This window comes from Pseudophryne corroboree, chromosome 5, assembly GCF_028390025.1.
Source record: "Pseudophryne corroboree isolate aPseCor3 chromosome 5, aPseCor3.hap2, whole genome shotgun sequence".
In the NCBI taxonomy this organism is placed as follows: domain Eukaryota; kingdom Metazoa; phylum Chordata; class Amphibia; order Anura; family Myobatrachidae; genus Pseudophryne; species Pseudophryne corroboree.
The window spans coordinates 425,989,649-426,016,236 of record NC_086448.1 but is presented as its reverse complement, the minus strand read 5'-3'; the positions used below and the strand labels follow the sequence as shown (position 1 = coordinate 426,016,236).

The following is a 26,588-nucleotide window of genomic DNA, read 5'->3' as shown; positions in this document are numbered from 1 at the left end:
TACAAGCCGATTACGAGCAACATCGGGTTTATACCTGGTTAGCCAAAACAACGGGGGCGGCATCTAGAGGCAAGCCGGAGAGGAGTTACAGACGGAGGACACAGAGGCCACAAGTCAGCACATCCGCAAGTGAAACGGATGATACAGCGGTGTCTGATTCTGTGATGTCTGCCCATGGAGTCCCTTTAGGGGCAGTTACCCGGGCATTGGCCTCGGGCAAAAGAAGAAACCCACCAGACGGGGGGGCCAATCGAGGCGGAAGGCGGGGAGGAAGACCACCCAGGTCACGTCGGACTTAATTTTTAATTTATCACGGACAACTCTAACGACGGCAGAAACAGCTGTCCTTAGCAGGGGATTGTCATATGTACCGACAAAAACACCAGACGACTTCCAATGGAAGGTGGAGACCTTCAAATTCAATAGAAGTTTGAAACTTAAGGAGCACTTTGGCAAGCATGGGGACCATAGAAAACAAGGAGAATCGACTCCTTTGATCAAAGGACTCACCTCGGGGTCACAGTTTGACCCAGTGTCGCAAAACGCGACCATTAAAACTTTCACAAGATTAGTAGAGCACCTGCAGGATGACCCCCCTCCACACACCTATAGAAACATGTCCAAGGAAGAACATGAAGCCCTACGAGATCTTAGCGCCAGACAGGACATCATCATCAGGGGCGCTGACAAAGGGGGCGCCATTGTGATATTAGACACTGAGGATTATATAGCAGAATGTGACCGACTGTTGGCAGACAGTCATACTTATGCCCCATTAGATGGTGACCCCACTACACAGTTTAAAACCACATTAGATCAGATTTTACTGCAGGCCAAAGAGGAGGGCATGATTTCGCATGATGTGTACACTAAATTATTGAGCCCACACCCTGTCGTCCCCATTTTCTATTCGATCCCCAAGCTCCACAAGGATGCGCAGCATCCACCGGGACGCCCCATTATCTCAGCGAGGGGCTCACTATGTGAGCCAATCGCCAGATATTTAGATTTTTTTCTGCAACCCTGCATCCAAGCCACTCCCACACACCTGAAAGACACTAGTGCACTACTTAGACAGTTTGCACAACTAGGGCCTATCCCAGCCGACATGATACTGGCTACACTAGATGTAGCCAGTTTATACACCTGTATTCCCCACCAGGCTGGGGTAACAGCCGTAAGGCATCTGATTACCAATAACCCCAAATATACGGGCCCTGATGTGGATTTGTTCGTCAGACTACTAGATTATACCCTTAGCCATAACTATTTTTTGTTCAATGGCAGGTTTTTTCTACAGAAGACCGGCTGTGCGATGGGGTCGGCGGTGGCCCCATCGCTAGCCAATTCATATATGTGGGAGGTGGAGAGACAAACTTTTTTTGAGAACAGTGTGACAACCAAGGCCATTTTTCTATATACTCGGTATATAGATGACTTGTTGTTGTTTTGGACTGGAGATGAAAGAACCTTAGCCACTCTTATAGAGGAACATAACAACTCCTCCAGTCCGATCAAGTTCACTGTGTCTACACACAGGTCGGAGATCTGTTTCTTGGATACTAAAATCCAGATACGAGATGGCGAGTTACACACCACTCTATATTCCAAGCCCACGGATCGCAATACACTTCTTAGATTCGATAGCTTCCACCCCCCAGCTCTAATACAGGGTTTACCGTATTCCCAATTCCTCAGGGTGTGCAGAATTACTAGCGACCCGGGGGAACTGGAGATACAGCTGGATATCATGACGAACAAATTCTCACAGAGAGGCTACCCACTTAAGCTTCTGAAGAATGCTCGTGCCAGGGCTGTGTCCCTAAATAGACAGGAATTGCTACAGGTTAAAGCCCCTGTTCCTTCTGCCCCTAAAATGGCCTGGGTGAACCAGTATAACACCTCCAGCAGAAGGACTAACAAGAAAATTAAGCAATTATGGCCGATGATTTCTTCAGACCCTAATTTAGCAAGTCTAAAGAACAGCCAAATAATGCCTTGCTATACTCGCAGTTCCAACATTAAAGACCTAGTTGTAAAGAATGATGTAACGGGGTTTACAAGAACACGACCCACCACTCATTTTTTAACACGTAAGGCAGGGTGCTACAAATGTTTGGGCTGCACCACATGCAGCTATATGCTTACTGGGGACTCGATTCCACACCCACATACAGGAAAGAAATTGAAGATACCCAAAGCAATAACATGCAGCTCGACATATGTAGTTTATGTGTTAATCTGCCCCTGCAGTCTTTATTATGTGGGTAAAACCCAGTGTCTTTTCAAAGAGAGGATGGCCCAACACAGGTCAGCGATCAGGGCGGCCCTGGCATCAGGGAGTAGCGAACAGCCAGTGGCCCACCATTTTGCGCAGATGCGCCACAGTCTTGCCTCTGTCCGCTACAAAATAGTGGACCAGGTTCCAGAGTCTATTCGAGGTGGCAACCGAGCAAAAAAGCTGTTGCAATTGGAGGCAAGGTGGATCCACAAATTAGACACGATTCATCCTCGCGGTCTGAATGAATACCTGAGCCTCAATTGCTTTTTGTGAGGATTATTGGTGGATCAGGGCTGAAATAGGTCTATATAGGACGTACCCCCACAGTCCCAGGGGAAGGATTATCCTATATATAGCTGATAGGGTAGTTATATCAGACCACCAGAACTAATATGGAAGGTCAGATAGAACATCTAGACAGGGACCCTTACACCCACAGCCCCCTTCTACAGGTGGGTTGGTTCTTGAGGCTGAAGTTCAGGTAGTTTAACTATTGACAGACCGTTAGAATAGGTCATTATTATTAGATTGGACTTAGCTGTTAGTGCTTTTTAAAGTTCCTTCTGTTTTTTTCACCAAAGATAGTCAGTATATATGGTCTGATAGGATTCGCTGTAGATCATTTACTGTTTTATACACATGTGATTTGTGTTTTTTATAATATGTATGGTATATCACTCTGTGGCAGCCACTAGCACGTTTTTAAACACTTTGATATTGTTTATTTCCACGGAAGTGGTCCGATTGTATATTGCTTTATTTACACATGTTTTTTTCTATAGCATTCTGGTGTCATGACAACGCATTGCCATGACAACACAGATCCCTTGCTTAGGTGGTCCCTCCCAGCGGCCGCGTCGCCCGGCAACGGAGTCACGTCAGCCGGAAAGGGCGGAGATAGCCGAAACCGGAAGTGCGGGCTCCGGAGCTCGGGACGCCGCCGGCCGTGACGGAGGGAACGGAGCCGGGGACTGGTAAGGTATTTAAGTTTTGTTCTTCACTGTGTTCATTTGTATTGCTGTGTCTTGAAGAAGGGAGTGCGTCTCCCGAAACGTCACCCATTAAAAGCACGTTTTCTACTTTCTCAAGTAAGTCTCCTGAGTGCCGCCTTCCATCTTCTATATATATATATATATATATATATATATTTATTTGTCATACATATGGAAACTCCCTTATAAAAAGGACATGAGTAAGGAAATATTAATCCACGTTCTACACATACGATATGGGAGTGGGGGGAAGACTTACCCTAAAAAGGCTCCCTCCACTCCCATATCATGTGTGTAGACACTGGAATAAGGGCCTAAGTCAGACCTGATCGCAACAGCAACATTTTTCTCTAATGGGCAAAACCATGTGCAGTGCAGGTGGGGCAGCTATAACTTGTGCAGAGAGAGTTGGATTTGGAGGGGGGGGGGGTGTTTAAACTGAAATATAGATTGCAGTGTAAAAATAAATAAGTCATTATTTATGCTGCACAGAAACAATATAACCCACCCAAATCTAACTCTCTCTGCACATGTCAAATCGGGAAGCAGTTAGCATCTCGACAGACAGAATCCCGGCGGTGGATATAACGGTGCGTGGATCACAAAGTAGGAGGCAATGCCGGGGTCACATTATCGCGTATGGGGAAGGGGGAGGAGGTTAGGTTTAGGCAGAAGAAAGGAGGTTAAGGTTAGGCTGCAGGGCCGGGAAGGTTAGGGTTAGGCACCGGGGAGGGAGAATTATGGTTGGGCATATGGAAGGGGAGGTTAGGGTTAGGCATCTAGCAGGAAGGGATAGGTTTAGGCAGCGGGGAAGGGAGGGTTAGGGTTAGGCACAAAGCAGGGCGGGTGTGGATCATCAAATCGACAGTGTCTAGGTCGACAATGTTTAGGTCGACCACTATAGGTCGACAGTCACTAGGTCGACATGGATGGAAGGTCGACAGGGTTTCTAGGTCGACATGTGCTAGGTCGACAGGTCTAAAGGTCGACATGAGGATTTTTTTTTTTTGGTGTCGTTTTCTTCGTAGAGTGACCGGGATCCCAAATTAGTGCACCGCGTCCCCTTGCATGGCTCGCCATGCTTCGGGCATGGTGCCTTCGCTTCGCTCGGCACACTTTACCGTTCCAATCGTAGTCCACGTGGATCGTTAAGTATGAAAAAATTCAAAAATAGAAAAAAAAAAAATTAAAAACTGATGTCGACCTTTAGACCTGTCGACCTAGCACATGTCGACCTAGAAACCCTGTCGACCTTCCATCCATGTCGACCTAGTGACTGTCGACCTAAACATTATCGACCTAGACACTGTCGATCTTCAGACCGGATCCCGGGTTAGGCACCACTGTGGAGGGTTAGGGTTAGGAACCCAAAAGGGAAGGTTAGGGTAGGGGGCAGAGAAGGGTTAGAGAGCTTACGGGGGGGCTGTCCGAATTCTGATGGACTGGATGCCGCTGTTGGTATTCTAACCGCCGGCTCCCCGTCCACGGGCAAATCATACTGATCCCGTTATATCTGCCCCACCTGCAGCACACATGGGGGGTAATTCCAAGTTGATCGCAGCAGGAATTTTTTTAGCAGTTGGGTAAAACCATGTGCTCTGCAGGGGAGGCAGATATAACATGTGCAGAGAGAGTTAGATTTGGGTGGGTTATTTTATTTCTGTGCAGGGTAAATACTGGCTGCTTTATTTTTACACTGCAAATTAGATTGCAGATTGAACACATCACACCCAAATCTAACTCTCTCTGCACTTGTTAAATCTGCCTCCCCTGCAGTGCACATGGTTTTGACCAACTGCTTAAAAAATTCCTGCTGCGATCAACTTGGAATTACCCCCCATGGTATGCCCATTAGAGAAAGAGTTTACTTTTGCGATTATGCCCAATAATTCCTTACTCATTTCATTTTTATAAAGATGTTTTCACACTTATGGACCACCCTGTACTTACTGTATAGATTTGTGGTGCAACACGGTTTGTGACCACATTGTTGAAAATAGAAATCACAGAGGCTCTGCACTCACTATATTAACTAAAAATAATAAACAGTGGCGTTTTAGTCTTGCTCTATTGCTCAAAATAATTTCCATAAAAATCACATTTTCTCATGCACCCTGTTTTAACGTATTTACTGTATTATAGTTCATGTCAGCTGTTTTCCTAGGTGCTTTACAACAGGTGTGTCTTATCCGTAATAGTAAAGTTGCTGTAAGCTTTAGACCAGGTAGCATACTTTAAACACTAACGTAACAGCTATTTTTATGGTAATTATTTTGAGCAATAGAGTAGGACCTGCAGGAAAGTGTGGCAGTGATATATATATATATATATATATACACACACACACACACTGCTCAAAAAAATAAAGGGAACACTAAAGTAACACATCCTAGATCTGAATGAATTAAATATTCTTATTAAATACTTTGTTCTTTACATAGTTGAATGTGCTGACAACAAAATCACACAAAAATTATCAATGGAAATCAAATTTATTAACCCATGGAGGTCTGGATTTGGAGTCACACTCAAAATTAAAGTGGAAAAACACACTACAGGCTGATCCAACTTTGATGTAATGTCCTTAAAACAAGTCAAAATGAGGCTCAGTAGTGTGTGTGGCCTCCACGTGCCTGTATGACCTCCCTACAATGCCTGGGCATGCTCCTGATGAGGTGGCGGATGGTCTCCTGAGGGATCTCCTCCCAGACCTGGACTAAAGCATCCGACAACTCCTGGACAGTCTGTGGTGCAACGTGGCGTTGGTGGATGGAGCGAGACATGATGTCCCAGATGTGCACAATTGGAGTCAGGTCTGGTGAACGGGCGGGCCAGTCCATAGCATCAATGCCTTCGTCTTGCAGGAACTGCTGACACACTCCAGCCACATGAGGTCTAGCATTGTCTTGCATTAGGAGGAACCCAGGGCCAACCACACCAGCATATGGTCTCACAAGAGGTCTGAGGATCTCATCTCAGTATCTAATGGCAGTCAGGCTACCTCTGGCGAGCACATGGAGGGCTGAGCGGACCCCCAAACAAATGCCACCCCACACCATTACTGACCCACTGACAAACCGGTCATGCTGGAGGATGTTGCAGGCAGCAAAACGTTCTCCTTGGCGTCTCCAGACTCTGTCATGTCTGTCACATGTGCTCAGTGAAAACCTACTTTCATCTGTGAAGAGCACAGGGCGCAGGGGCGAATTTGCCAATCTTGGTGTTCTCTGGCAAATGCCAAACGTCCTGCACGGTGTTGGGCTGTAAGCACAACCCCCACCTGTGGACGTCGGTCCCTCATACCACCCTCATGGAGTCTGTTTCTGATCGTTTGAGTAGACACATGCACATTTGTGGCTTGCTGGAGGTCATTTTGCAGGGCTCTGGCAGTGCTCCTCCTGTTCCACCTTGCACAAAGGCGGAGGTAGCGGTCCTGCTGCTGGATTGTTGCCCTCCTACGGCCTCCTCCACGTCTCCTGATGTACTGGCCTGTCTCCTGGTAGCGCCTCCATGCTCTGGACACTACGCTGACAGACACAGCAAACCTTCTTGCCACAGCTCGCATTGATGTGCCATCCTGGATGAGCTGCACTACCTGAGCCACTTGTGTGGGTTGTAGACTCCGTCTCATGCTACCACTAGAGTGAAAGCACCGCCAGCTTTCAAAAGTGACCAAAACATCAGCCAGAAATCATAGGAGCTGAGAAGTGGTCTGTGGTCACCACCTGCAGAACAACTCCTTTATTGAGGGTGTCTTGCTAATTGCCTATAATTTCCACCTGTTGTCTATTCCATTTGCACAACAGCATGTGAAATTGATTGTCAATCAGTGTTGCTTCCTAAGTGGACAGTTTGATTTCACAGAAGTGTGATTGACTTGGAGTTACATTGTGTTGTTTAAGTGTTCCCTTATTTTTTTGAGCAGTATATATATATATATATATATATGAGAGAGAGAGAGAGAGAGAGAGAGAGAGAGAGAGAGAGAGATGTTAGAGGGATTCTGTGAGCCAGTTGTGCTTTTTTGGTTTCATGATACTGTATACCCCTACGTGAATCTGAAACCCAATGAACATAGCTTTCCACTGTGACTTGCTGTAAATGTGAGCCTGTGTGTGTGATGAAGTGTTTGGTCAGATGGAGGAGGACTAATGGCTGGGCTACAGTATGCACGCTTATCACGGACATGCCACTGGCAGCACAAAGTAGCAGCAGTGTATGCACCAGGGTGAGCTGGGCTCTCTCTTGCATGACTCCATCTCACCATCACCCAGCCTCTTCCTCCAATGTTCAGTCACTTACATGCCAATCTCATGTTAAACTGCACATCAGTAGCAGTGTGGTGGCTGATGCCTTCAAAGCTTGCACTCTAATACTGGGGTAGACGTTTAACCTCCTGAGTTTGTTTGACTCTCTTTTCCCTCACAAATCTCTGTAGCAAGCTGGTCAATGTGACCCTTATGCCCTACAAAGTAATAATGCCTTTTAATGGCTGAGCATTCCTCTACCCCTCCAGTCACCATTCCATTGTGGGTGTGAAGATACTGTACCTTAATTTACTGTAACTTTAGGTATCTGCATTGTCTTCATAGATCCATTCATGTGGGCTCAGATTTTCTGGGAAGACCTCATCCACATCCTATTGTGTCTCCTTGTTTGCCACAAGCCTCAAACTACCTTTATATTTTGTTCATTCCTTTGGAGTCTACAGAACTGAATGAATGGGTTTCCAAACATGCAAAGAGGTTACTTCGTAAAGATGCAATACAAAGTTTTCTTATTTTTATTTTTTTTGTTCTTTCTTTCGAATGATCTGTTCCACAGACATTGAAAAACAAACTGAGCAAAGACAGAAGACACTCTGCTATGTATTCATGTACAGTAGTATATAAATTGCTTCAAAAAACTATTTAAGAAATCAGGATTCAAGATTTAGTGTAATGTGCAATTTTTAGATGATTCTTAAGCTAGGAATGTTCTATCCAGGGCCGGTTCTAAGAGTTGTGGCGCCCCGGGCAAAATATGGGGGCGTGGCTTCAATTGGGGGCGTGGTCACGACGCTGCAAGAAAATAAATAAATAAAAAGAATACTTACCATCCCCGTTCCTGATCCAGACCCCCTCCGCCGGCGGCACCGCTCTTCTCCCCTCTCTTTTCTCTTCGATCTATGGGAGAGACGTTATTACGTCTCTCCCATAGAACAGCATAGACACTAGAGGTCAATTATGACCCCTAGTGTCTGTGCCACTATGCTGTGCGGTGCGCGATGACGTCATCGCGCATCGCACAGCAAAGGTCCTCTACACGAAGGGAAACTAGACCGTAGCGTCTAGTTTCCCTTCATGGAGAGGACCTTTGCTGTGCGGTGCGCGATGACGTCATCGCGCACCGCACAACTAAGGTCCTCTCAATGAAGGGAAACTAGACGCTACGCGTCTGGTTCCCTTCAAAGCGGGGGGGCCCAGCAGGGCACTGCGGGGGGCACAGTGGCGGATCTTGCCCTGGTGCGGCGCCCTCCGGATGGCGCCGGCGCCCTCCGGAAGGCGGCGCCCCGGGCAAAAGTACTGCTTGCCCGTGGCAAGAACCGCCACTGGTTCTATCATTTTACATTGAAAAGGTAAATATTGAGCACTAAAAATGATCAATGAAAGTTACAGGACCTAATACCCTATCCAGTGGCATAACTAGAAATTTTTCTCCCCGAAGCCAAAACATTCTCTGGCGCTCCCCCACCCATAATTGCCACTAGTAAAGTGATGAATCTGCGCGTGCCTCAAAAAAGGGGGCATGGCCTTGCTGAAATGGTAGTTGCTTTGCTTAAAGGGGCGTGGCATTGCAGGAAAAGACTACCTTATACCCCAGTTTTGCAACCTGCATGCCCAGACGTTGGCCACCGCAGAAAAAAAATTATAATCCTGATTCATGCCCCTTACATTATTTGTCATTTTTCCTCCTTATAGTAATGCCCAGTATATATTATACCACATAGTGCAATGGCCTTTAGACATTATGCCACACACCATAATGCCCCTGGCACATTACGCCACACACTGTAATGCCTGTGACACATTATGCCACGTATCGCAATGCCCGTTATTCATTATGCTACACACTGCAATGCCCGAGACATTATAGCACATACAATGCCTGTGAACAGTACACCACACCGTCATGCCTGTGACACATTATGACACACACCGCAATGCCGGTTATACATTATGCCACACACTGCAATACCCCTGAGACATTATACCACAATGCCTGTGATATAGAATACCACACACCGTAATGCCTGTGACACATACCGCAATGCCCGTTATACCTTATGCCACACACCGCAATACCCCTGAGACATTATACTACATACCACAATGCCCGTGATACAGTATATTACACACCGTATTGCCTGTGACACATTATGAAACACACCGCAATGTCTGTGACACACTATGACACACACTGCACACTCCAGGAGGGACACAGGAGAGGCGCGTGCTGTGCCCTCCAGCTCCTTCCCTAACTCACAGTACCACACACAGCTGCAATCAGTGGCGGCGTCTCCGCAGTGGCTGCGGGGGTGGTAGTTATGCCACTGACCCTATCCCAAATAATCTAACCTAATCCTAATACCCTAACCAGCAAACCACCTCTAATACCCTACCTGAAATACCCAAAACCAGTGGTAGCCAACCCTGGTCCTCGAAAGCTACCAACAGTTCATGTTTTCCAGCTCACCTAGCAGGTGTACAGGTGTAGTCATTACTAACTGAAACATTTTAAAAGACCTGGAAAATTTTAACTTTTGGTAGCTCTCGAGGACCAGGGTTGGCTACCCCTGCCCTAAACCAATCCCCTAAACTAACTCTAATGATCTTACCCTAAAGGGCAGACTGGATGGGCTATATGGTTGTTATCTGCTGTCAAATTCTATGTTTCTATGACATCTGGCTGGGGTATTTGTGTGTGAGAGGTAGGTGGATGAGGCAGGGCTGGTTGTATGTGTCTGAGAGGAAAATGGCTAAAGGCCCATACACACTTGCCGATAAAATGAGCGAAGTCGCTCATTTTCCCCCTCCCTGAGCGATGTCGCTCATTTTCTCGGCAAGTGTGTATGCCGCCAGTGACAACTGATGCGCGGCCCCGCGGGTCGGCAATGATCGTTGCTGTAGGCAGTACATGCATGCTCAATCTGGACTGTCGTCCAGGAGCTGCATGCACAGCCGGCGGAGGTGTGACTTCACTGAGCGATATGAGCGGTCATATCGCTCAGCGTGTACAGGCGGCCGCCGGCTGGCCCGGGAAGGGAAACACTAGACGACGTCGCTCACAGAGCGACATAGTCTAATGTGTATGGACCTTAAGGTATATATGTGTGTGATTGAGGTGGAACTACCATGAGGCTACTTATGTATCATTCTGAGGTGGCTGAGGCAGGGCTGGTGTATCTATATGTGTGAGAGGGAGGTAGCTAGAACAGAAGCATATACGTGTGAGAAGTAGATGGCTGGGGCAGGTGTGTGTGTGTGTGTGTGTGTGTGTGTGTGTGTGTGTGTGTGTGTGTGTGTGTGTGAGAACGAGGCGACTGGGGTATACCCTATATGTGTTAGAGGTAGGTGACCGGGGCAGGGCTGGGTATGTGTATGAAAGGAAAGTGATTGGGGTATATGTGTGTGTAAGTAAAGTGGAACTGCCGTGAGGGTATTTATGTATCATACTGAGGTGGCTGAAGCAGGTCTAGGGTTTAATATAATTTATATGATAGACTGAAATGTTATAATAACACCCACCCCACAGCCCAAATCTTGGCAATAAAAAAACGAAAAAACAGTTTTATGCACCAATTAATGCCTCACCCCACTGTAGCTCCACCCACGGTATCAACAACTGCACCCCCGGGTGGAGGGGGGGAGGGGGAGGGGGGGAGTGCTGTTTTGTCAGTCTTGGGCTCCACAATTTCTGACAGCCCCAATTCAAACTTACACTTATACTGCTTGCATAGAGTCACAGACATGACTACAGCAAAAGACATAGTAACATAGTATCTGAGGTTGAAAAAAGACAATTGTCCATCGAGTTCAACCTATTTGTGGTCTCCTATGCATGATGATTTGACTAAAATTTCTGACTGATGCTGCTGTCAGCCGTTGCATTTTATCCCTATTTATAGTAACTATAATGCATGACTATGCACCATACCCCTGGATATCCTTATCCATTAGGAATTTATCTAACCCATTCTTAAAGGTGTTGACAGATTCCGCCATTACAACTCCCTCGGGCAGGGAATTCCAAACACGTATTGTCCTTACCGTGAAAAAGCCTTTACGACGTATTGTGCAGAATCTCCTCTCCTCTAACCTGAGCGAGTGTCCACGAGTCCTCTGTGTTGATCTAACCAAAAACAGGTCCCGCGCAAGCTCTGTGTATTGTCCCCTTATATATTTGTAGATGTTGATCATATCCCCTCTTAGTCTCCGCTTTTCCAATGTAAACATGCCTAGTCTTTCAAGCCTTTCCTTGTAATCCATCGTCTCCATGCCCTTAATTAGTTTGGTCGCTCTCCTCTGTAACTTTTCTAGCTCCAGGATATCCTTTTTGTAGTACGGTGCCCAGAATTGTACACAGTATTCAAGGTGTGGCCTCACTAGTGATTTATATAACGGGAGTATAATACTCTCGTCCCTAGCATCAATACCCCGTTTTATGCATGCTAATATCTTATTAGCCTTCTTTGCTGCAGTCCTACTTTGGGTACTACTGCTTAGCTTGCTATCTATGAGGACACCTAAGTCCTTTTCCAGTACAGAATCCCCTAATTTTACCCCCATTTAGTAGGTAGGTGTAATTTTTGTTCTTGTTACCACAGTGCATTACCTTACACTTGTCTGTGTTGAAGCGCATTCTCCATTTGGCTGCCCATGCTTCTAATTTAACTAAGTCGTTCTGAAGAGACTCGGCATCCTCCTCTGTATTTATAGCCTTACACAATTTGGTATCATCTGCAAAAATTGACACCATGCTCTCTAGACCTTCTGTTAGGTCGTTAATGAAAATATTGAACAATAGCGGTCCTAATACTGAGCCTTGCGGCACACCACTTAGCACTTCAGTCCAAGTTGAAAAAGATCCATTAACCACAACGCGCTGCTCCCTATTATCTAACCAGTTTTTGACCCAAGTGCATATTGCGCTTCCTAGCCCTGATTCTTGTAGCTTGTAGATAAGTCTCATGTGTGGTACAGTATCGAACGCTTTGGCAAAGGCTAAAAAGATTACATCCACGTCTTTACCCTGATCTAGGTTTGCGCTTACTGTTTCATAAAAGCCAAGTAAGTTGGTTTGACAGGATCTGTCCTTCATAAACCCATGTTGATTCCTGTTAATAACCTTATTGACTTCAAGGAACTTCTGAATACTATCTCTTAGAATACCTTCCAATACTTTCCCCATTATAGATGTAAGACTAACTGGTCTATAATTATCAGGTTCAGCTTTACTTCCCTTTTTGAATATAGGCACTACTTCCGCTAAACGCCAGTCTTTGGGAACCATACCTGATATAACTGAATCCTTAAAGATCAAAGATAGCGGTTTTGCCAGTTCAGAGTGAAGCTCCATTAGAACCCTTGAGTGAATACCATCGGGCCCTGGTGATTTATTAATCTTTAAATGTTTTAATCGGCCACAGACTACTTCCTCGCTTAAATAAGTACCTATCAGTGGGATATTCTCATTATTGAGATTGTGTGTCAGTCCCTGAATTGGGTCCTATCTAGTGAATACTGTTGAAAAAAACTCATTTAGTGTGTCCGCTATGTCATTATCATTTTTGCTTAAGACTCCCAACTTGTCTTTTAAAGGGCCTATACTCTCCTTCTTTAATCTCTTGCTATTAATGTATTTAAATAATTTTTTGGGATTCGCTTTGCTTTCCTTTGCTACTAGTCTTTCAGTTTCTACTTTAGCCGCTCTTATTTCCTTTTTGCAAATTTTGTTACATTCCTTATAGTGCTGAAATGACTCTGCTTCCCTGTCAGATTTGTATTTTTTAAATGCTCGCCTTTTCTTACCCATAAGTTCCTTAATCTTTTTGTTAAGCCACATCGGTTTATGATTTTTATTCCTTTTTTTGCTGCTCATAGGAATAAATTTGAGTGTATTTTTAGCTAGCAGGAATTTTAGTACCTCCCATTTCTCCGTAGTATTTTTTCCTAAAAACAAACCTTCCCATTCAATATCCCTGAAAAATACCCTCATCTTTTCAAAATTTGCTTTGCTAAAGTTTAGAGTCCTAGTTGAGCCAGTATAGGGCTGTTTATGGAAACTGATATTGAATGTGACCATATTGTGGTCGCTGTTTCCTATGGGTTCCCCTACTATAATACCTGATACCAAATCCCCATTGTTTGTTAATACCAGGTCTAAGATTGCATTGTACCTAGTTGGTTCCTCAATTAGTTGGACTAAGTAGTTATCATTAAGTGTGTTTAAAAACACACACTAAAGCAATCGTAGCAGTGTGTGACTGAATTAGCCCCATTATTAGTAAGGAGCAATTTAATAAAGGTGGAATGTACAGTAGGAGATATCAGAATGTTATATATTTAGTGTACAGTAAGTGCTTGTTTTGCTTCCTTCATAGAAGCATTAATGCCATGTGACTTTGATGCTTAACCCTGTTATTTATGTGGATTGGGTGACCGGCGGGCAGGATCCCATCGTTCAGCATACCGATGCCGGAATCCCTGGCGCCAGAATGAGCGAGCGCAAGAAAGCCCCTTGCAGGTTCGCTGCACTCGCCACGCTGCAGGCCCAGTGGCTCGCTGCGCTCGCCACAGGTTCTATTCCCCCTCTGTGGGTGTCGTGGAATAGTCCTGGACCCCCTGCCGACATTCAGGCAGCCAGGATCCCGGCGTCGGAATGCTGACTGCCGGAATCCCGACCGCAAGGATCATAACGACATCTAGGGGTTAAAGTAAGCCGGAACGGGGCGGAACTGCGTTCCGTCTCCTCCGGCTTACCCAACCCGATGTCCCTGTGCTGCAGGGAGATGCCGGGCGCCCGCTGAGATTGCGTTACCAGCGGGCGCCTGGTGCTCTCTCCATAGCGTAAGCCGGAGGCAGGAGCTCACTATTGAGCTCCAGCCTCCAGCTCTGTTAGTGCGCGTTATGGGAGAGATGTCATGACATTTCTCCTATAGTGCCGAGGAGCGTAAGCCAAGAAGACTGCGGTGAGAGCGGGGCTTGGTGAGCATGGTGTCGTCCCCATCCCCCATATGTGTACTAGCGGCGCTTCTACTGGGGGACAAGCTACTGGGGGCAAACTACAAAGGGGGCAAACTACTGGGGCATTACTACTGGGGGCAAACTACAAGGGGGCAAGCTACAAAGGGGCAAACTACTGGGGGCATTACTACTGGGGCCGGGGCATTACTACTGGGGGTATAACTACAGTGGGGCAAACTACAGGACGGCTAAACTACTGGCGGCATTACTACTTGGGGGCATTACTACTGCGGGCTAAACTACTGGGGGCATTACTACAAGGGGGCAAACTACTGGGGGCATTACCACTGGGAGGCTAAACTAAAGGGGGGGGGGGGAGTAAACTACTGGAGTGATAACTGCAGAAGCATTACCAGTGGGGGCTCAACTACTGGGGCTAAACTACAGGGGGCTAAACGACTGGGGGCATAACTACAGGCAACATTACTACTGGGGGCAATACTACACAGGGGCATTACCATTAAGGGCATTACTGATGGAGTGCACTACTGAAGGCATTGTAAAGGGGGCACTTCATAAGGTGCACCACTCCTGGGGACATAAGGGGAACTACTATTGCAGGCATTGCATAAGGGACACTACTACTTTGGGCATAGTATAAGGGGTGCTACTGCTGTGGGCATTACTGTATGTGTATTACGGCGTGCTACCAGTGCTCGAAGTGGGCCGGTATACAACGGTATAGTATACCGGCACGTCTTTGAGCACTGTAAGGCCAAAAAAGGATGTATTTGTTTAGAGTGCGCTATAAATGTTAGAAAGGCGGCCGTCACATATCTCAAAGGGAACACCTTATCCCTAAGTGTTTATAGCTGCCAGAAGAAAAAATGGATATGTGCAAAAAGGCGCCTAAATAACAAAGATGAATAATATGTTTATGGATAAAAACATATATCTTTATTACTCACAGTTATAACATAGAAGTACCATAAAAATACCATATAAAACAAAGTTACCATATAAAACAAAGTGTATATTATTGCACTGTCCCAATGAAAATTCTCACCCTCTTTTGGATTTGCGGTGGGCCGAGAGCTTTTTAGCATAAAAGCTTTCCGGTCCTGATGGATTTGGTAGAAGCACCACCGCAAAAAGCTTTTTTCCTCTGGAGGTTGAGTAGGGAACCCGGTACCGTGCACTCAGAAAATAAAGTCCATGTCGTCCAAAGCGACGCGTTTCGGAATAAGCACTCCTTTCTCAAGCTTGGATGACATGGAATGATATCAAACATATATTTATACCCCTCCTAATCGAATAATGAATGAGCAATTAGCTCAATTAGGAGGGGTATAAATATATGTTTGATATCATTCCATGTCATCCAAGCTTGAGAAAGGAGTGCTTACTCCGAAACGCGTCGCTTTGGACGACATGGACTTTATTTTCTGAGTGCACGGTACCGGGTTCCCTACTCAACCTCCAGAGGAAAAAAGCTTTTTGCGGTGGTGCTTCTACCAAATCCATCAGGACCGGAAAGCTTTTATGCTAAAAAGCTCTCGGCCCACCGCAAATCCAAAAGAGGGTGAGAATTTTCATTGGGACAGTGCAATAATATACACTTTGTTTTATATGGTAACTTTGTTTTATATGGTATTTTTATGGTACTTCTATGTTATAACTGTGAGTAATAAAGATATATGTTTTTATCCATAAACATATTATTCATCTTTGTTATTTAGGCGCCTTTTTGCACATATCCATTTTTTCTTCTGGCAGCTATAAGCACTGTAAGGCCGACAAAGAAGCTGAGCTCCCGGTCCGCCCTCCGTCCCTACCATCGCCGCCACACTGGAAGCCCTGGTTCCAGACTCCCAGCTGCAGCGGATCTGTGACCAGGCTGGTTTTATTATCCCTGCTGCCGCATCGAGCTCCTGTGACCGCGGCGCTACTAGTTCAAATCTTTTGCTGAATGGCTGCTGGTCTGCGGCAGTTTTGAAATATTATCGCCGTGGTCACAGGAGCTCGATGCGGAGGCAGGGATATTAAAAAACCAGCCTGGTCCCAGATCCGCTGCAGCCGCCCTTCAGCCTCCTCTGCTGCCCCACCCTCGGACCTCTGCACGCTCACAGCCTCCTCCTCTGCACTATCTCTGAGGCCCACAGCCTCCTCCACCCCATGCCTACCACAGCCTACTCATGCACCGCACCGCAGACCACCACCGCTGCTAAACCGGTAATCTTACCCTGCTGCCTTTCTCTCTCCCTAGTCCCTACTGTATGCCTTTGCTGTCCCCTCTCTCTGCCACTCTCCATGTCCCTGCTGTCACTCTATAATGTGAATTTCGGCTCATACCGTGTGTTATAATGTAAATTTCGGCTCATACTGTGTTCTATAATGTAAATTTCGGCTCATACCGTGTGCTATAATGTGAATTTCGGCTCATTCCGTGTGCTATAATGTGAATTTCGGCTCATACCGTGTGCTATAATGTGAATTTCGGCTCATACTGTGTGCTATAATGTGAATTTCGTCTCATACCATGTGCTATAATGTGAATTTCGGCTCATACCGTGTGCTATAATGTGAATTTCGGCTCATTCTGTGTGCTATAATGTGAATTTCAGCTCATACTGTTGGGTATAATGTGAATTTCGGCTCATACTGTGTGGTATAATGTGAAAGGGGCACCAGTAAGGGGTCGTACTATTGTGGTGCATAATGTGTATAAGGGGTATATGGTGTGGTAAACTACACTGAAAGACATGCCCCCTTTTGGGTGGCCATGCCCCCTTTTCAGGAACACGCACACCTTTGGGGCACACATAATTACAGCCTTCACTTTTCCATACCCCCACTTAAAAATTTCCACTTGGGTGCTACTACTGTGGGCATTATTATTATTGTGTGACCATGCCCCTTTCTTTTTTAGACCACACCCCTTTTTTGGGCATGCAATACCTTTATTACATGGGTGCCGTGGGGAGGGGGGCGAGTTCCACCACCTCTCTAGGACCACTTTAAGCACTGACTACATCCCATTTATGTGAACATCCTCTTCTTTCTGTGTTACATGTTTATATTATTATAGTTGAGGTTGCACCATCATTGCTCAAAAATGTGGGCTGCATACAGTATTTACAGTAGGAGTGCCATTTTATTTAAATATAATGTATTCATAGCAACCAATCATATTCTACTTCACATTTATCTAGAACCTTCTAGAAGATAATACCTGGAATCTGATTGGCTGCCATCTTAAATAGAACTCCAATCTTAGTAAATTTACCCTAGTATGTTACATAAATATCAAATACACCAATGCATTTGTCTTGTACTCTTCAAACTATTTTAAAGTATGATCCACATTGTTTTCTTAAATAGCAATACGTTGACATGTTAATGAGCTACAGTATGCACTTTATCTTACAGGGATTTTGTTACTCCAAGGACTCATCAACTTAGTGTCTTGCAGACACTAAACACTCAAAGTGAACACAGTCTGCACAAAATATTATTTTTTCATGAACATGTTTTCTGCTTACGCTTTGCAGATATATATATATATATATATATATATATATATATTAATAACATATACTACAAACACTTTGCTGTGAGGCTGCAAGTTTCAGCGCTTCCTCGTCTGTAAATAACAACTTGATCCAATAATTTAAAAAAACTCTGCATGTTATATTTTTATAGCCGTCTAAGTCATTTTAGGAATTTTTTAGTGTGTTTTATTTTTAATAACAGAGTAGGAAGGAATGAGAACGGGCTCCAGATTACTTCAAATGCATTTACAGACTTCTACAGGGAAATCAATTAAGGAGCCTTATACTGTATATAAGCTGCCTCTTCTTAAGTCATCTATTACTTTACTCAGGGAATTGGGACTTGCTTCTATGCAACTTTGTAAACTTACCATAGGTTACGTTTACTTACTGCCATTAGGCAGGTCTCCATTGAGAAATACATCTCATTTCTAACTACAGTACTCAATTTTCCACCTGTTTTTTCTATCCCCATAATTACAAATATGGCAATACCAACATTAAAAATCATGACTGGTCCCTAGTAAAACATAGAGTTATACACACATAAATATGGACTGCACAGATTTCAGGGGTGACTTCTAATAATGTAAAGCAGTGGGTATATTATTATACATCTGTTTCTTAACACACACATCCAAACTAACAAACTTTCACACATAGACTGACAAATAGGCATTTAGAGGTTTACTAAAGGTCACATTTGTATTTCTGGGGAACTTTCATCGGTTTTGTAAACCGACCAAAACCGTCCATTTTTAAAGACAAACCATCCAAAAACCTGACTGGAACACTTTAGTGCATAGGACCAAATATCGATGTGTGATTGGGAAGACTAGGGTCCATAGATTTACTAAAGGTCTGTTTTAAAACCGGCCAAAAACCAACACAAGGGAAAACCCAGCCAAACCATAGACCGGCCTGTGGCAGGCGAGATTGGGAGGAGCACTGCATAGATCATTATGATCTGTGCAATCTTCTTTAGGTGAAAATAGGGGGTAAATCGCAGGGGCGTTTCTACAGAGGAGGGGGCCCGTGTGCACCTCCGGATGGGCCCCATCCTCTGAACGGCGCTGTAGACTCCGGCATTGTGCCGAAGTCTACTACGCATGCGCAGGTCTCCGGAAACAGGGCGCCTGCCATGATCTGGAGACTAATTTGTCTACCGCGCATGTGCGGCGGCCATTTCGGCGGTGATCTCTGCCGCGATCGCTGCGCCTGATGCTGGATTCCGGTATGGTAAGTATTTAAATGGGTGCAGTGTTTGCGGTGTGCAGGGGGCAGTGTGTGAGGTGTGGGACCCCATTTTAGAAACGCCAATGGTAAATCATCTGCGGGTCCTTCTGTTATCCTCTAACCAGCACCTGGCTGAACTAGCTGGGGCTATAATGCTATAGCAGGAAGACACACAGCATGGTATCCTCCGGCCATAACCCAGGCTGAAAGGTCCAGGACTGGTTACTTTTTGGGGGGGACCGAACACATTTTATTTCTTTAAATGTTAACCCTTTCTTTACATTTTATAGGAAAGAAGAATGCACAGATCATTGTGATCTGTGCAGTGCCTCTTTTGTACGGCTTTGTTGTCGTATTTTAACTTCTACTTGCAGTGGGTTTTAAACTAAAAGCTCAAAAAAAGACAGCATTTAAAGCTGCAAAATCCAACTGACATTGTTGTCGGGTATCAATTGAAGCTGAAACTTGACGGAAGATAAATAGTTTAATTTTACGCTTCAAAATGACAGATATTCTGCATGGGACTGATCCTAAGATGCTTCTGTTATGACCTCAGTAAGTGCCCTATAGGAAGTCATGATTAGGTGACTTGGTTCTGACAACACAGACTGCATTCTTTGGTTTGGGGGATGCTGCTGTCACATAGATAGGTAGTCAAATGCTACTACACATCATAAAAACATAAGGGAAGACTGTTCATTGCATAGTATTTATTTGTCAATGGACTAAGTGTGCTGACATGTTTCATAAAGGTATATTACAACAACTTAACCCAGCTTTTCTTTGCTTCAAACGTTTGTTAAAAATGGTGAAAGACACAAACACAATATTTTATTTCCCACTTGATTGTATTGTTATTGAACACACTGAAGAAGAAAGACATACCACATTACCTGAGACCATGGAGAAGAGTACCAAGATCCTCGGGGATGATTAACCACAGTGTGGATGGGATACCTTGGACATTCAGCCTGTTCGCAGACTTTTTCAAGTTCTATGTTTTGTTTTTCCAGATGTAAGCATTTTTTTGAAGCAAGATGTCTGTATTTTCCAGAGACATATTTTTCTGTACATTGTATTGTTCTTTTCTGAACGCCTAATCCACATGAAACAGAGCACTAAAAAACAGAATATTTATGGTATGCTTTACAAATGTACCTGCAAAAACCCCCATGCATGCAGTAATAATGTTAGAATAGGTAAGCGCTACGGTGCATACGGCCAAATGGCTCCTCCAGGGATGCTTCATTCCCTAATCAAAATGAACGCCGGAGTAACTACTAAGCATGCACCATCTCATTAATGTGTACAGTGATGTAGTGGGAGATGGACATCTCCCACTAAGCTCCAAGAGACCTGTTGTTTAGTACCCCACGTTCCCGCTGTTCCAGCATCCTGCACCGCTACCCGAAGACAGTCACTGGCTGGTGAGCTGTCACAACCCCGCTCTGCTACAAGCTTTGCTTCATGCCTAAACCAGTGTAACCACAGTGTGTGCGGCTGTATCTTCACTTCCCAATAAACCACACTTCAGAAACACTGCGCTGGTGTGTACTCTACTCTGCTAAATGCCATTGCATGTACACACATATCTATAACAAGTTATGGGCCTAGCCACACAAGTGTGAAAGTATCCCAGCCATTCTATTGTGAAACGTATCCCAGGCACTCAAGTGTGAAAAAGTGTCCCAGGCAAACAAGGGTATACTGTGTATGAAAGTGACCTAGGCACATAGTGATAATTATTACAGATGCCAGAGCAGCACCGAGGTGCCATCTTGGCCACATGTAGAGATAGACAGGTCTAACAGCACTGAGTGAAGAAAGCAGAGTGTTTAAAGCTAAAAGCGTCACAACAAAGACATTCTACAGTACAGAAGCTGCAAGATAATGTCTGTAAGGAGCCCAGATGCAGGAGCTACACCTATAATGGGGTTTATTAAACTAAGAGGTGCAGAAAATTGAACTACTGTACGTGGAAGTTTGCTATAGAAATGTTGCAAAGGCGAGAAAGATTAGGGAAAGTAACAGCAAATCCTTGTGGAAGTCCAAGCCCAGATGCTGTAGAGAGACATGGGCACCATAGGCTTAAGTGTGGAGCAACATGGAAAAATGTCAGCTAGAGACATGTGGACAGCACTACAGGAAGCAGCATTCCAGGATGGGGGTCTCATCAGAAGAATACATTTTAGATGTGCACTGTATAATACAAAGGTATGTGAATGCAAAAGTATGAGTGATTATATAGACAGGATGATGTCTATCTCTCAACATATGTTGGCGTGCAAGTAAATGATGAAGAAAAAGCAATAACCATGCTTCAAAATTTAACTCCAGAGTTTGACTTCCAAGTTGACAGCAGACACAGTAAAAGCAAATCTATTACAGTTTTAGGAAAGTGTACCTTGTGAATAAAATTCTGAGACAACTGAATTACAAGCAAAGAGTGAGAAATTCAGAAAGTTAAAGTGTTACAATTGTCACAAAGCAAATGACTGCAAACAGAGAAAACGGAATCATATGCAGACCTAAAAATGTAATTACGAAGGATGAGTCAGCCCTTGGTGTTGGAGATAACCACAAAAAGGACGATTGGTATATTGATTCATGTGCGATAAAACATTTAAACTGTAATGAGGAATGGTTCATCAAGGTAACTGAGGGTGACTTATCACAATAAAGGGAATTAGCAAGCGAACATTGATAGCCACAAAAGTTGGGACATCTAAAGATCGCTTAAGAATTAGATCAAGAACAAAAATCACAGAAATTATGGGAACAAATCTTATCACCATCAGTGTCCTAGAATAGAGAAGCCACAGAGTTCATTTCACCTAAGGAAAGTGCATTGTGAGAAAAGGGACATTTATCACTACAGGAACAATGTGTCAGCAATTGTATGTCCTTGATGCACAGCACTGTCAAGTGAATCACAGTCATTGGAACACTGGCACAAGTTTTGGTTACCTTGGATATGACAGTGTTCTGTAGATAAAGAACAGGATGTTCACAAGAATGTCAGTAACTAACACAGAGATGTTATCTTATGTGAAAGGTACAATACATATTTTGGGAATAAAATCTTTAGCAGTTTCCAAAGTCAACAAAAAGAGCTACAAAACCACTTGAGATCGTACACTCAAATGTGTGTGGTCCAAAGGAGTCTCTCAGTGGATACATATATTTTGTGACATTTATATATGCCATTGTTGTGGAAGAATATGAGCAGTGAACTAAAGATTTACTAAGCACACTGGGGGTGATTCCGAGTTGTTCGCTCGCTAGCTGCTTTTAGCAGCATTGCACACGCTAAGCCACCGCCCTCTGGGAGTGTATCTTAGCTTAGCAGAAGTGCGAACGAAAGATTAGCAGAATTGCGAATAGAAATTTCTTTGCAGTTTCTGAGTAGCTCGGGACTTACTCAGCCATTACGACCAGCTCAGTCCTTTTCGTTCCTGGTTTGACGTCACAAACACACCCAGCGTTTGCCCAACCAGTCCCCCGTTTCTCCAGCGACTCCTGCATTTTGCAACTCGAACGCCTGCGTTTTTCCGCACACTCCCATAAAACGGCCAGTTTCCGCCCAGAAACACCCACTTCCTGTCAATCATACTACGATCAGCACAGCGATGAAAAAGCTTTGTTATGCCGTGAGTAAAATACCTAACTTTTGTGTAAAATAACTAAGCGCATGCGCACTGCGAACCTTGCGCATGCGCAGTAAGCGGCTAATCGCAGTATAGCGAAAATCAACAACGAGCGAACAACTCGGAATGACCCCCACTAGTCACACGTCTTGCACATATGCAGGAAATCCCGACTGCTTCAGACTCTGAATGCCCCTTATGGACAGAGGTTTCAGATCTTCAGTTGATCTTATAAGGGGTGCATGAAAAGCAAACATAACCTCACCCAAATTGCTGCAGTACCATTTACAGCCAGAAGATGAACAAGGTATATTTCCCATTCTTCAAGGGCTCTTGCATAAGGGCATTGTCATTAATAGTCCACTTATGCACACTAACTGGCTTTATTCTGCTCAGTATTTTTTGAGTACTCAATCACATTTAGGCAGACAATTAATGTTGTTTGCATTCATATCCTGGGGCAACATTATATTAGGACCTGATTGCAAATTATTATTTTTTTGCTTTTTTAAATAGCCCCAGTGTTTTTAGAACAATTGATTAAATACTTATCTCCACATGAAACCACACTAATTTAGTACGTGGATGACGTTTCATTCTGGCCATCCAAAGAAGCATTCATACAGGATACACAAGCAGATAATGAACATAAAGTGTGCACATAGTTTCAAATAAATACGAAAAAAAGTACTTGCCACAGGTTATAGTTCCACTCAGAGCCGGCCTTAGGCATAGGTAAAATAGGCAAATGCCTAGGGCATTTGGAATGCCTAGGGTCACAAGCAGTTTATGCTGATTAAAATGATATGCGGCATGCCTATATTCTGTGTGACTGCTGCTGCATCTGCATATGATATGCCCCATTACAGTGTATTCCTGGAAATCACTAACGTAGAATTTCGTATGCAGATACAGCCACAGTCGCACACAGAATATAGGCATGCTGTATATCATTTTAATTAACAGAAGCTGCTTGTGCATCCTAACCACATGCCACTGCAAATAAGACACATTTTTTCGGCAAAAAAGGTGCCCAACGTTAGCAGAGCTGTCCTAGAGCTGCCGACTGACTAACGCCAGGTATCTCCTGCTGCATGGCGTATTGAGGCAAGATGTATGAGGACACATCTGTATCCAAGCAGAGGAAAAGGTCACAGTAACAGCGGCCGTGTGAGTGCTGTGTACAGGTGGGCTGGTTGTGCAATAGTGTTCGGCATATGTGTAAGAGGCATTATGTGTGTCATTATGTGTATACTGTAAATGCATTAATAATGTGCGGCATATGTGTAATTATGTGTATAAGGGCATTACTAATGTGTGGCATGTGTGTAAGAGACATTATGTGCGTCATTATGTGCATAAGGGCATTGATAATGTGCGGCATATGTGTAAAGGACATTATGGGGTATATTCAATTGGTGTTGAATTCCGGCGTGGATTCGTAATTTTTCTGATTTGACACTATTCGACAGCCGAAACCCTCCACTCGGGCACACTGAATCGACATATTCAATTAAAAACGGATTCGACACGCCCCCGGTCGACAACGGACCAATTGTCGAATAGTGGGCGGCCTGGATTAGACTTCCCGCCGTTTGGAATCATATATAGGGCTTGTTTGCTGCGTCCTCAGCAGCCATTTTGTAAATCTGCAGAGCGGAGTGAGGAGCTGCAGAGTGATCAATTTGGTTTTGCTTGCTGTGGTATCGTTCATACACCCAGCAGACTTTCATCCAGGACGGACAGAAGACCTTCAGCCACCCCGGAGGAGAGTCGGTTTTGGAGCGAATTCGACATTTGTAGGTAAGTACTACATGTGGTCTGGCGTTGCATGTAGGTGTTTGGGTAGGGGTGTTGTTTTGAGTGCTTAGCTACTGTTTTGTATAAGGTATGAGTGCATTATGTAATGTTTGGGTGGTGGTGGTGGGGGGGTGCCATGAGGTGTACATGTGGTGCTTCTTGGTTGTGTTTGGGGTATGTATATATGTACAGGTGTGTATTTTTTAAGGTCCTGCTTGTATTGCTGCATGATTTTAGTGGAGTTTTGTGTTTGGTGATGGTTTTTCATGTTTTTTTTATTTGCTAAAATGTGTTTTTGGTCATGCTTCAACACTGGTGTACTACCAGCATGACATGTTGGGGTGCAGGGATGCATTTACTGGCCTTTTGGGTTGTTTGGGCGTGGTTTTTCATGTTTTTTTTTTATGCGCTAATGTGGTCATGCTTGAGCACTGGTGCACCCTAACATGTCATGCTGCTAGCACATTTACTGCCTTTTTGGGTTGTTTGAGCATGGTCTTTCATGGTTTATTTACTGTGCTAATGTGTTTGGTCATGCTTGAGCACTGGTGTACCAGCAGCAAGACATGTTGGGGTGGATTTACTGGCTTTTTGGGTGGTTTTCCATGTTTTTTTTTATGTGTTTGGTCATGCTTGAACACTGGTGCACCCCAACATGTCATGCTGCTGGCACATTTACTGGCTTTTTGGGTTCTTTGGGCGTGGTTTTTCATGTTTTTTTTTTTATGTGCTAATGTGTTTGGTCATGCTTGAGCACTGGTGCACCCCAACATGTCATGCTGCTGGCACATTTACTGACTTTTTGGGTTGTTTGGGCGTGGTTATTCATGTTTTTTTAATGTTCTAATGTGTTTTTGGTCATGCTTAAACACTGGTGTACTAGCAGCATGACGTGATGCAGGGGTGGCTTTCATGTTTTTTTTTATAGAATAAATCATGTAATGTGGGGTGCGTGTCTCTGCTTTATTTTTGGTGTGTTTGGTTGTGTTTTTTTGGGTACATATGTAAAAATATTTTTTTCTTTTTCTTTTTACACCAGGGATGTCCAGGGACCAGCGCCCACGATGCCCGCCTTCCCCCCACTGCTCAGAAGAATTGCTGGACAGCAACAAGGAGTGGGCGCCGACCCAGGAGGAGGAGATGGTCGAACAGGCATCCAGCGATCAGCCGCGGTCATCAAGGGACCAACAAGAAAGTAGAAAGAAAAAGAAAAGGCCAAGACAGTTTACTTTCAGCACCTGCAGCCACAATAGCATCCAACTTAACACACCCATGGGCTAGTTTGCGCACTGCCAGGCACACCGACACACCACAAGGCACACCTACAGGTATCTTTGCGCACTGCCAGGGACACTGACACTGATAGTATTAATTGCATGTTTTATTTCCCTAAAAGGCAAGAAGCCAGCCAGAGGATCAGTCAGAGGAGGAAGCCTATTGAGAAAACACAGGACGGAAGATTCCGCGTGGACCCCGGTACACAGAGGCGGAAAATTGTGCCCTAGTGGATGGCATCGACAGGTCCTACGATGTTCTGTATGGACCAAGGGCACAGGAAACAGCAGCAAAAACATAGAGAAAGATCTGGGACACCATCACAAGTCATGTCACTGCAGTATCTGGAAACCGCCGAAGCAACAGAAACTGCATGAAGCGGTACAGTGATTGCCGTAGACAGACCAAAAAAAAGATGGGGATTTAGCGCAGACATGAGACTGGAACCGAAGGTGGTCCGCCTCTCAATTTCAAGTGGCTGCCCTGGGAGGTAGTTATAAAAAGGCGCATGAACCCTGGCTTTCCCGAGAGGAACCGCCCAGAAGACGGAAGACGGCATGATGGTAAGAATACATTAAGAT

The 26,588-nt window shown here is 44.6% G+C and overlaps 1 protein-coding gene across 2 annotated transcripts in view; it reads right to left on the bottom strand.

Annotated features, from left to right (window-relative positions):
• ADAMTS16 (ADAM metallopeptidase with thrombospondin type 1 motif 16) overlaps positions 1–26,588 on the bottom strand; it is a 922,431-nt gene that overhangs the window by 61,650 nt on the left and 834,193 nt on the right. For both annotated transcript variants that reach the window (XM_063922811.1, XM_063922812.1), the window contains one exon: positions 20,179–20,403. In XM_063922811.1, the coding sequence (XP_063778881.1) occupies positions 20,179–20,403 (225 nt within the window). The remainder of the gene's footprint in view (positions 1–20,178; positions 20,404–26,588) is intronic.